We start from the raw sequence: 12,462 nt of genomic DNA, 5'->3' as shown, positions 1-12,462 counted from the left end.
ATAATATATTTTAGAAAATTAATTTGAACCCCCAAACATATAATATATATATATATATAATGTTTGGGGGTTCAAACAAATTTTCTAAAAAATATATTATATATTTATTTTTTTCTCTCATGTAAACAAAAAGGGTCAGAAAAGGCTTGGTCTTCAAGTGGTTAGAAGAGTGTGATGTTTGGCATAAGCTTCTAATGTTGGGCATAGACTACCAAAAAGTGTCACACATGTGGTATCCCCATACTCAGGAAATGCAGCAGAATGTTTTTTGGGGTGTGATTCCACATATTCCCATGGCATGTGTAAGCAATATATCATTTAAGTGACAACTTTGTGTAAAAAAAAAAATAAAACATTTTCCTGACAGACTTCCATGGCAGCATACATTTGGGTATCCCGCCCTCGCTCCTAGCCCATAGGACCCCACTTCCATAAATTTTCAGGCTGAACCAGAGGCCATGTTCCTTTTTTGTCCTCCTCACTCATAAGGACCATTTTGTATGACGTTTCCTACCTTTTGGAAGATGTAGCGACTGGAGTCTTAGGACAGCCATGCAAATATTGGGAGTCTTCTGTGGTGTCCAGAAGTTCCAGGATGGCTCCAGTAGTCACCAAATGCCCGGCTAACAGCAGGGTGGTGAATGGCATATACGTGCATGAAAGATTGACAGCTGTAATAACAGAAGCTCTGCCAGTGGCGAGCAGTTTCGCTAGGTCAGATGCCCTGCTAAAAGCGGGTGACCTCTAAAGGGTGCTCTGTTGTTCCTGGGATCCGAGTCGCCCTGCGGATGCATAGATTGCTCTGTGGACAAGGTCCAGGATACATGAGAATGTTTGGCTAGAGGTCGCCAGAAGGGACCAGATGCCATGTGGGCTGCTAGGGAGTGACTCCACTTGTATTAGAAAATAAAAAAACGAAATGAAAAACATATGGAGAGGTCTATGCTGTGATGTATATTGTAGCAGTTTTATCAAAGTTTGGTGCAGTTGCTTTGGTGAGAAGTCTGCTGTGGTAGTATTCCTTTAGCATTGGTTACCCCCTTGGGGGTTTTCTCTCACCTAGCAAACAAACTGTTACTTTGTCTCTATGAACAGCTTAAGAAACTTAGGCAGCTGCAGTTTGTATTGGGAAGGTCATTTAATAAAATTACTGCATGGCTTGAGTAGCAATTGTACATGTTATAATATTTATTTTCTTAACAATGTGGAGTTCTCCCTTGAACTTACTGAGATTTGTTTATTTCTGCAACAAATGCTCTGCAGCCTTATACCTCTATGCCTTGTCTGCTCTACGCAGGTTGTAGCTGGAGGGGGGGGGGGGGGGCAGTGTTTCCCTACTAGGGTTGCCATCTCATCCCTTTAATCCTGGACACATAATAATTTCACAGGTTCTAAGGCTGGTATAATGCACATAAGGCACCAAGTTTAATTACCACCTTAATCAGCCACAGAGCTTGTGTAATTAATATGTGTCCTGGTTTAACCACTTGCCTACAGTGTGCTTTCACCCCCTTCCTGACCAGGCCAATTTTCAGCTTTCAGCGCTCTCACACTTTGAATGACAATTGCGCAGTCATGCTACACTGTACCCATATGACATTTTTATCATTTTTTTTCACACAAATAGAGCTATCTTTTGGTGGTATTTAATCACCTCTGGGTTTTTTATTTCTTACAAAAAAAAGAAAAAAAAAAAAAAAAAAAAAAAAGAAACATTTAAAAAAAATACATTTTTCTCCTTCAATCATGTGCACTGATGAGGCGGCACTGATGGGCACTGATGAGGTACTAATATGCCGCACTGATAGGCGGCACTGATAGGTGACACTGATGGGCACTAAGAGGTGGCACTGGTGGGCACTGAGAGGCGGCACTGATGGACAGCCACATCAGTGCCCACAGTGCTGCCACTCAGTGCCCATCAATGCCTAGATGAGAAGGCACTGACTGGCAGCACTATGGGCACTGATATGGCACTTTATTTCACATTTGTACAATCAGGGCACTGGTGATCAGTGCCCCGATTTCTTTTCCCTGTGTCCCCTATGAGGAGGAGCCGCTGATCGGCTCTCCTCGCCTCACACACTGACAGTGTGAGCCGAGGAGAGCCGAAAAACGGCACTTCCTTATTTACATGTGACCGGCTGTGATTGGACACAGCCAATCACATGGATAAAGAGTCATGTCATTGACTCTTTACCGAGATCGGAATCGCGCCGTGTCCTAGCAACACGGCGCGGTCACGATCACCGCTCCGTTCGCCCCCCCCCCCCCCCCGGGGGCGCGCAAGAGAGGCTGTTCTGGTGCGCCGTCATATGACGGCATCCCAGGATAATAACTACACTACTCCGCCGTCATTTGACGGCGGGCGGGTAGTAAGTGGTTAAAGGAATGAGGTGGCAACCCTACTCCCTACTGATACTGTTCATGGATTGGAAGCCCTTCTGTGGGTCTTCTAAAGCTAGTGTATGAAAAGCGGTTTAATGGACAATTGCTATTAAGCATCTTCAGATCTACATTATCTCACAAAAGTGAGTACACGCCTGACGTTTGTAAATATTTTACTATACCTTTTCATGTGACAACACTGAAAGAAATTACACTTTGCTACAATGTAAAGTAGTGAGTGTACAGCTTGTATAACAGCGTAAATTTGCTGTCCCCTCAAAATAACCCAATACACATTAATGTCTAAACCGCTGGCAACGAAAGAGAGTACACCCCTTAGTGGATATGTCCAAATTGTGCCCAAAGTGTCAATATTTTGTGTGGGCACCATTATTTTCCAGCACTGCCTTAACCCTCTTGGGCATGGAGTTCACCAGAGATTCACAGGTTGCCACTGGAGTCATCTTCCACTCCTCCATGATGATATCACGATGCTGCTAGTTGTTAGAGACCTTGCGCTTCTCCACTTTCCGTTTGAGGATGCCCCACAAATGCTCAACAGGGTCTAGGTCTGGAGACATGCTTGGCCAGTCCATCACCTTTACCCTCAGCTTCTATAGCAAGGCAGTGGTCCTCTTGGTGGTATGTTTGGGGTCAATATGTTGGAATACTGCCCTGCGGCCCAGTCTCCTGAAGGGAGGGGATCATGCTATGCTTCAGTATGTCACAGTACATGTAGGCATACATGGTTCCCTCAATGAACTGTAGCTCCCCAGTGTCCGCAGCACTCATGTAGCCCCAGATCATGACACTCCCACCACCATGATTGACTGTAGGGCAAGACACACTTGTCTTTGTACTCCTCACCTGGTTGCTGCCACACACGCTTGACATCATCTGACCCAAATAAGTTTATCTTGGTCTCACCAGACCACAGGACATGGTTCCAGAAATCCATGTCCTTAGTCTGCTTATCTTCAGCAAACTGTTTGCAGGCTTTCTTGTGCATCATCTTTAGAAGAGGCTTCCTCTGGTATGACAGCCATGCAGACCAATTTGATGCAGTGTGCGGCGTATGGTCTGAGCACTGACAGGTTGACCCCCACCCCTTCAACCTCTGCAGCAATGCTGGCAGCACTCATACGTCTATTTCCAAAAGACAACCTCTGGATAGGACAATGAGCACTTGCACTCAACTTCTTGTTCTGAGTGGAACCTGTCCTGTTAAACCACTGTATGGTCTTAGCCCCCGTGCTACAGCTCAGTTTCAGAGTCTTGGCAATCTTCTTATAGCCTAGGCCATCTTTATGTGCTTTGCCATGAGGTACCATGTTGAACTTCCTGTGACCAGTATGGGAAGTGAGAGTGATAACACCAAATTTAACACACTTGCTCCCAATTCACACCTGAGACCTTGTAACATTAATAAGTTAAATGAGACTGGGGAGGGAAAATGGCTAATTGGGCCCAAATTGGACATTGTCACTTAGGGGTGTACTGACTTCTGTTGCCAGCGGTTTAGACTTTAAGGACTGTGTGTCGAGTTATTTGGGGGACAGCAAATTTACACTGTTATACAAGCTGTACACTCACGACTTTGCATTGTAGCAAAGTGTCATTTCTTCAGTGTTGTCACATGAAAAGATATAATAAATGAATTTACAAAAATGTGAGGGGTGTATTCACTTTTGCGAGATACTGCGTATTGCAAAAAAATAACAATCCCAATGGTGATCAAATATCAAAAGAAAGCTCTATTTGTGGGAAAAAAGGACATAAATTTAGTTTGGGTACAGCGTTGCATGACCGCGGAATTACCAGTTAAAAGTAGCGCAGTGCCAAATTGTAAAAAATGCTCTGTTCAGGAAGGGTTACCCCTTCCAGATGTCAAGTGGTTAACATAGAACAGGTTATGAAAGGTGAACTTATACTTTAGGGCATCATGTGAATGATAACTGTCACATCTGCTTTTGCTCCCAACCAAATTGTCAAACCATCAAATGGTTTGATCAATCTGACTGGTATCATAAATGATCACATGTGCAGCTTAATGGAAACTGCAGATCAAACAGAGGCCAAGATGGCAGCTTGCTTGGCTGTAAAGTATAGGAAGGTTTAGTTCCGCTTTAAAGTGATTGTCTGAGGTCTGCAGCTAGGAGACCAGACATATGTAGCTACAAAAGGAAACTGGGACCAGGCAATGTATAATAAAGTAAATTTATTAACAGCAAAGCAAAAAGACATGCACATACCAGCAAATGGCAAACAACCAGTGACCCACAAGCAAAAATGCCTAGGTAACAGAAAACTAACAAACTAGATATGTACAAACTATATAAAATATGGGCAGCAAGGGTAACAAGGGCAATGCAAGGAGAAGGGGGAATCGGGACTGGGTATAGGAATAAGGTGAGCAGCAGTAAGGGAGCAGGATGCAAGGATAGCTCAAGAGCAGAATGAGCCTAGCAGCAAGCAAGGCTAACAAAACACACAAAGAGCAATAGCAGGAGGTGGAAATTAAGTACCCTTTCCCAGCAGGTGTGGCCAGGCGGAGCCAATTGGTGGAACTTTTTGGCTGCTGGGGGACACCTGCTGAGGGACACTAGAAATGCAGCTTTCTGCGCAGGGAAGCACAATGCCACCAGCAGACTAACGAGGTCCTGACAATGATTTAAATGTTTCCCAAAACAGTTCCACTCAAAGCATGTGTGTATGATACCTGTCACCTTGTGCTCTCAACCAAACTGTCAGGCCATCAAACACGTGGTGTCATAACGGATCACATGTGCAGCACCATGGCAATAGCAGATTAACCACTTGCCGACCAGTCACGTTGACTGTACTGCGGCAAAGTAGTTCCTTATCGTCTGGCGACGTAGACCTACGTCACCAGACATTCCCCTCTCTCGGCGGCGTGCGCGCGCTCCCGGAGGCTCGCTCCCGCTGTATTCAGTTACAGCGGGAGTCGGGCCAGGGGAGGAGCGGCGGTGATCACCGCCGCTCTTCCCCGATCGTCGGGGAATCGAATGTGGAGATCCACCCGCTTGTGTAAACACAAGCGGGCGGATCTCCTAAGTGACAGACAGGGTCAGATTGCAGGGTTCAGCATAGCTGAACCTGCGATCTGTCCCTGTGTCAATCAGTCACCTCCCCCCACACACACGTCAGTAAGCACCAGGCATACATTAACCCCTCTCTCTCCAAAAAAAATGAACCCCTTCCCTGCCAGTGTCATTTTTACAGTAACAGTGCATATTTATAGCACTGATTACTGTAGTAATGTCACTGGTACCTCCAAAAGTGTCAAAAATGTCAGTCAAGGGTCTGAACTGTCGGCCGCAATGTCGCAGTCCCGCATAAAAAAAAAAAAAATTGCAGATCGCTGCCATTACTCGTAAAAAAAAAAAAAAAAAAAAAAAGACAGAAATCATTCCCTTAGTTAGTAAACGCAATAACTTTTGCACAAACCAATCAAAATACGCTTATTGCGATTTTTTTTACCAAAAATATGTAGCAGAAAACAAATTGGCCTAAAATGATAAAAAAAATGTTCATTTTTTTGGGGGGAATTTCATATAAAAAAATGTGACAAATATTGTTATTTTTTCAAAATTGTCGCTCTTTTTTTGCTTATAGCGCAAAAAGTAAAAAAAAAAAAAATCGCACAGGTGATCAAATACCACCAAAAGAAAGCTCTGTTTGTGGGAAAAGAAGGACGTAAAATTTGTTTGGGTACGGCGTTGTATGACCGCGCAATTGTCAGTTAAAATCGCACAGTGCCGAATCGCAAAAAGTGGCCTGGACGTAAGACAGCAAAATCCTCCGGTGGTAAAGTGGTTAAAAAAAGGCCATAATGGCAGCTTCTTTGGCTGTAAAACATAGCAGGATTTTGTTCAGCTTTAAGACGTGTGAAGGAGTAGGTTTCTGTTGCAGTCCTGCTATACAGCAGCTCAGAAGAATCTTTTGAATCAAGCTGCAACCTTGTAGTAAATTTGGTGCAGTCTGCTCTGGATTGGCATTGCCTTGCTATGCGACAGAAATAAAAGTCCCCCAATGTGTACTAAAATTTAGGGGCCACGACAAAGATATATCTCCCTCAACTATTAAGATTTCTAGTGCAATCTCTTCAGTATTTTAGCTCGGCAGTGCCTTAAAAATAGTTTAAGAACACAGAAAAAAAAAAAAAAAAAACATAGGCCATGGCCTTGGGCAGAAAAGATGTCAAAAGCTGCAGAGCCCCCTGCCTGGGTCGTCGTCTTTTCTTTCAATGCACTGCTTGTGCATTTTATTTGGTTGATAGAGTGGTTCATACACTCTGGGTCTACAGCCCTAGAAGCAAACTGCTATCATAGTAGAGCATTTTTTAAGGTTTTGTTTTATTTTTAATCATTTTATTTGTTTATAGATCTAGGTTTGTCCCAAGCAAGTTCAATTATGACTGACTTTAAATAATTTTTCATTCAAATTTTGAAGTTTGCTCATCATGTCATGTTGGTCATGTCCCAAGGTTATTGAGCTTAGCTTCATAATAAAAATGACTGTCCTGAAACGTATTCACACCGTTATGGTTTTTAAAGGTTTTAGTTCATCCATTCCTCAGGACTGTACGTGTTAAAAAGGTACCTACAGTCTTTCTCGATAGTTTTTTTTTTTTTCTCAGACCCTCCACCATTTTTGTTGCCCGTTTCTGGACTCGTCCTATCTTAATATCTTCTTGCAAGTGAGGTCTATAGAACTGGACACAGTTTTCTAAAAATATAGGGGAATTAGAACCACTTTCCTCCTGCTGGAGATTTCTCTAGTGATTGACCCCATAATTCTATTTCGCCCTCCCCAATGCCAGGTTACACTGTTTATTTTGCAAATATCTAAAATTGGCACCCTCCACATCCTTTTCCTTTGAGTTCTTTGCCAACAATTTACCCCCCAATATTGTACTCTATCATAAAATGTTCTAAGTGCTCTATGTTGGAACTACTGTTTTGACCAATCTGCTAGCAATGTCAAATCCTATTCTATGTTAAAACACAACTTTGCGTCATTAACAAAAAATATGCCTTGCCCACAAACCTTGAGTTCTAGCGCTTACAAACAGATTAAATAGCACAGGGCATAGTACAGAACCTTGTTGTACACCTCTAGTGACTGGTCTTAGTTCTGAATTAACTCAGTTCACTGCTGTACGTTCTCCTTTGGCCAACTGGGTATCCATGGAAATACTGAAAAGTTAAGTCCTAGCTTGTACAACTTATTTAAGAGATCAATATATGGCAAAGTATCAAATGCTTTGCTGAAATCAAGAGCAATGTTCACAGCATCTCCATGGTCAAAAACATTTGTTATAATGTCAAAAAATTAAAAACAGATTAGTCTTACATTATCTTACTTATCTCAGTAAAGCTCTGCTGCCTTGCTGCCAGCAAGTTGTGTGTTTTTAAATAACCATTGAGTTTTTGTTTTAGGAGCGATTCCATAGATTTTACTACTACAGATGTTATACTGTCAGCTTCTTTCCTATTACCCTTCTTGTGGATAAGTACAAATTATCTGTCTGTCAGTTATGGGGAAACTTCTGTTAGTAGAGATTGATTAAAAAGACCAGTAACAGTCCAAATTCAAAGTTCTGTTGGTGTCATTTACTTCTGAGAAGATGGAAGAGAAGCATATATTTTTAAATTGTTTGTTACATCCAGATCTCTCTCAAAATAAGTATTTTTCCCAGTTTTTCGTAATCCCCTAGTTTCTGCACTTTTTTCCCCTTGTCAATGCATGGAAAAGCAACAGGCTCACTTTAAATCTTCCTTCTGCTTCTTACACAGGACTATGGATTTGTCCCGTGTGGCGGAGCTGGTGCTTGGCTCAGAGCTGTCACATGAATTGAGACTTATGTCTTGTACCCAGATTGTATTTCTTTCTTCCTTGCAGTAAACAGAGAAGCAGGGGTGAGAAGTGAAGATAACTATATGCTCATGGGAAAGGTATATAGTAAACTAACCTGTTACACTATAGGGAAAAGCTCAGGTTGGCTTTAAAGTGATATTAAAGTACATTTTTCATAAATTACATACTAATAATATACATTACATGCATTTGTGTTTTTTTTTTTATAAATCTCCTCCTCTGAACTTCTTTTTAAAACTGTCCCCTGGCCATGCTGCCATGCTCACTTAATGAAATCCAGTAGGAGTCTCCTGTATGTGCACGCTCCTGCTTGGAAGTACAAACTTGGAACTACAGCTGTGCACATCCCTTTTGTGTATGTGGCACTTTTACAAGACTCCATAGGTGCTGGTGGCACAAATATAGTGAGAACGTGGGCAGCTTGGCCAAGGAACAATTTCAAAAGAAAGCCCAGAGGAGCAATTGCGTGTAAGTTACATCATTAGTGTCTGACTTATTAAAAAAAAAATTGACTTTAATATCACTTTAAGTTTATGTCATATTAATGGTAAAGGTTTTACACAATCTCAGAATATGCGCAATCTTCATCCAGTGTCACATACACTATGTGTCCTTTATATGGTAAATTTGTAAACACTGACATATAGGTATAAAACAGGGAATGGAAAGCACACAAACACCTACCTAAAATAGTCGCTGCAAGCAGCTAAGACCACTTTGTGGACTTGGAAAACATCACTGTTTATAGTAAGAATGACATCAAGTAGCTGACCTTGATCACGCAGTGCACTTAGTCCCTGAAGGAGAGCTGTGCTATGACCAGGAGCAGAAAAAGTGCATTTCATGCCACTGTCAATCATCCTAAAACATCAAGAAAGTCACAACAAGTTAATTACAGTTCTTGCAAGAAATCTGAAGATACACTACTAATAAATAAAGTAAAGCCTGCATAAAGAAAAATGTGTAAGCTTTGGCAACACATTAAGCTTCCCCTGATAACTAAAAAGGTGAACTCTACTCCAGAATAGTTGTTCTGGCAAATGTGCATATTGTCCTTGAATGTTTTGTCAGTCTCAAGAAAAAGTTGCAGATACCCATACTCAATGTTGAAATTCAGCTCCAATCACACCTACTACCTACCCATTTGTAAATGATTAATATGTGTGTGTCCGCTACAGAAATGGATTACTTAGATCGTGATGGCTTGCCTTGCCAACAGTATGTAACATCACTAATGCGAGTAGGCTTTTGGGCTATAATTCACTAAAATCTAATGCGGGTCACCACCTTTACGGACATAGTATCACTATACCCTAGAATACCGCAATGAACAAATAAGTGAATCTTTTCCTTATAATAACATTTTAGGTTCTTTACCAATTTAACTGTACATTTTCACCTCAAATTTTACAAAAGGAAAAAGGAGGTGTATATTAAAACAAGACTGTAAAAGTTCACAGTACACAGAATGTAACTTGGCTAAAAGAAGCCAATGTTCAAAAGAAGACTTGAAAAACATATTGTGAATAAATCACCACGGCAAGATAGATTACATCCAAGAGTCGTAAAGCATTTAGCCATGTTCTAGCCAAAGCGTTATTCCTAAAAACTTTAGGGACAGCTTATTGCCTGGAATGGTACCAGCTGATTGGTGAAAACCTAAATAGTGCCAATATTAAAAAAAGGGCCACAAAAAATACCTGAAAACTACAGCCTAACATCAATAGTACGTAAACTTTTGGAGAGGATGATAAGGAACCTTACGCAAAAATTTACTGATGAAAAAGTTTTATTAGTGGTAACCGGAATGGGTTTATAAAAAACATATTCTTGACAGACCAAAGGGTTAATGTTTTATGAGGAAGTGAGCTGTAATCTGGATAGAGGAAGGCCTGTGGACGTAGTGTATATTGATTTTTCCATAGCATTCAAACGCAGTTCCCCATAAATTCCTGTTAGTGTATATGACAATAGAGTATAGTATGCATCTGGATAGAAAACTGGTTACAGAAGCGCATTCAGAGGGTGGTGATGATTAGTGTATATATTCAGAATGGTCTGGAATTGTAAGTGGGTTACCCCAATGGTCTGTCCTGGAACCAATTTAGTTTTGTTTTACTTGTTCATAAATTCTTTTGTTGTCTTAAATAGTTCAATCTCAGTATTGGCTGATGATACAAAGCTAAGCAGGGTGAGAACTTCACAACTGGATACAGCAACTTTACAAGAAAACCTCGATAAAATAAAGGGGTGAGCAATTTCATGGCAAATAAGGTTCATTATTGAAAAATGTAAAGCAATGCACTTGGGGGCTAAAAATACAAATACAAGTTACTCACTAGGGGGAGAACTTCTGGAGAAATCAAGGATGGAAAAAGATCTCAGGGTCCTAATGGATCACAGGCTCAGCAATAGCATGCAATGCCAAGCTGCAGCTAGCAATATTAGTACACTATTAGCATGATATGAATGTATAATAGGTTTATATTATCAGCGCTATAAAATAATATCTGTAATAAATAAATGTTCCAAATATTTGTTACAGCAGACTTGCATGGAATCCATTCTGCCAGCCTTTGTCACACACAGAAGATGCCTTATTTGAGACGTTAGACCTGGTCCACAAGATCGGCACACATTTTGTTTTGCATATTGGAGATGTTCTTTAATACATGCAAGAGGTCCCAAGAAAGAAGCGGTGGCTTTCTAAGAGGAGAATTTTATTGTGGCTAGTAAGGCCTATTCAGTTTGCATATCTGCAGGCCTTCCCACTCTAGAGGAAGTCAAAGCTTACTCTACCCTTGGGGTAGCTACATCTTGGATGGTCTATGTGAAGGGTTCAATGGAAGTTGTATGTAAAGCATCCAGCTGGAGCTCTCCCAATATCTTTATTCAACATTATAAGGTTGATGAAACTTACACCTGTCAAGATTCCCCATTACTGCAGCTGCTAAGAAATAAATCTTTTTTAGTTTCAATATTTTTATTGCCATATATACAGTATGTACAAATGTTTGAATAAACTTTTTTTTTTTTTTACGTGCAGTATCTCAGGTGTACTTTTTCTTGTATTTCCTTCCAGTTGTGGCTAGCAATATCCCTAGGATATGCCGACATCATTTGAGCCAGGAATGTGAAAAACTGGAGCTCCTGATGAAGTCTGTATAGGTGGAAATATGTTGAGGATTTACAACCTGAACTGATCATATTTTGGCTGTAAATTACGCTGAATAAACCATTGTGGAGATGAAAGTGGGCTCCGGACAGGCAAAAGAAAGACTGAGGCTGACGTCTCGAGAAGGCAGCATGAAATGGAGTTTGCATGAAGAGTGATAGCAAAAGCAGGCCAGCAGAATGAGAGGCCAAGCAGCAAATTAAGGAGCTCAACATGAACACTTTATGACCATCCTGTGTGTAGTCATAAGGAGTCAGTGGGTACCCCCGCGTTCAGACGGTTGAAGGCAATTAATAAATGTTCAACGCAGCTTAAGAATTATGACGAGAACTTGCCAGCAACCAAATCACTATGCAGGAGTAAAATGAATAGGAGTAATACCCATTTCCATGTGTCACTCCCTTGGCAGATGGATGAGCGAGGCATCCCTCCCTCACTGGCGACTTACATTCTCAAAATTCTGTGTTTCGATCATAGAGACTAGCACCTTACTCATCCAGCCAGTGAGGGAGGGACACATAGAAATAGGTATTGTCGCTGCAGTTTTTAGCAATCCTGACACTGAACCTCTCATCAATGACATGGGCCTTACTTGGAATGTATAGTGGCATGCATTACTGCTCAATTACAGTACATTTAGCTGGCGACAGGTCTTTGCTCAGGTGTGCTATCTTACTTGATCTGGCTGTGGGAGGAAATAGGAGTGATGCTGACTGAAGAAAAGAGGCAGTCAACTGTGGACAGCAGTGAGAAGAAGGTACAGGCTAAACCGAAATTAATTCTGGACTTAGGAGGTGGAAAGGGAAGGGGGCAGTTCGTAATGAAGTGGACACTGGAAAGGAAAAAATGTGTAGTAGAGATGCAAACAATAGAATGTACAGAGTATGTTGCAATGTGGACCATACTGCGAGACAAATATTTTGTCTATAGGACAGGTCAGAGTTTCAGTGCAAAAATCAAGAGGTCAGATATGAGATGTAACGCGTGCTTTCCTGCTA

At 41.3% G+C, this 12,462-nt stretch overlaps 1 protein-coding gene across 2 annotated transcripts in view; it reads right to left on the bottom strand.

Moving 5' to 3' along the window:
* The window catches only part of KLHL26 (kelch like family member 26), an 80,577-nt gene that overhangs the window by 47,222 nt on the left and 20,893 nt on the right, over window positions 1–12,462 (bottom strand). Inside the window, exon 2 of one of the 2 annotated variants that reach the window (XM_082243478.1) lies at window positions 8,974–9,150. The exons of the other annotated variant lie outside the window; for it this stretch is intronic. Within the exon in view, the coding sequence (XP_082099604.1) occupies window positions 8,974–9,150 (177 nt within the window). The remainder of the gene's footprint in view (window positions 1–8,973; window positions 9,151–12,462) is intronic. 2 annotated transcript variants of the gene reach the window in all.

The sequence above is a fragment of the Pelophylax lessonae genome (assembly GCF_965119305.1).
Source record: "Pelophylax lessonae genome assembly, chromosome: 1".
Lineage (NCBI taxonomy): Eukaryota > Metazoa > Chordata > Amphibia > Anura > Ranidae > Pelophylax > Pelophylax lessonae.
The sequence above is the reverse complement of the archived record's forward strand: the minus strand, read 5'-3'. Positions and strand labels throughout refer to the sequence as shown.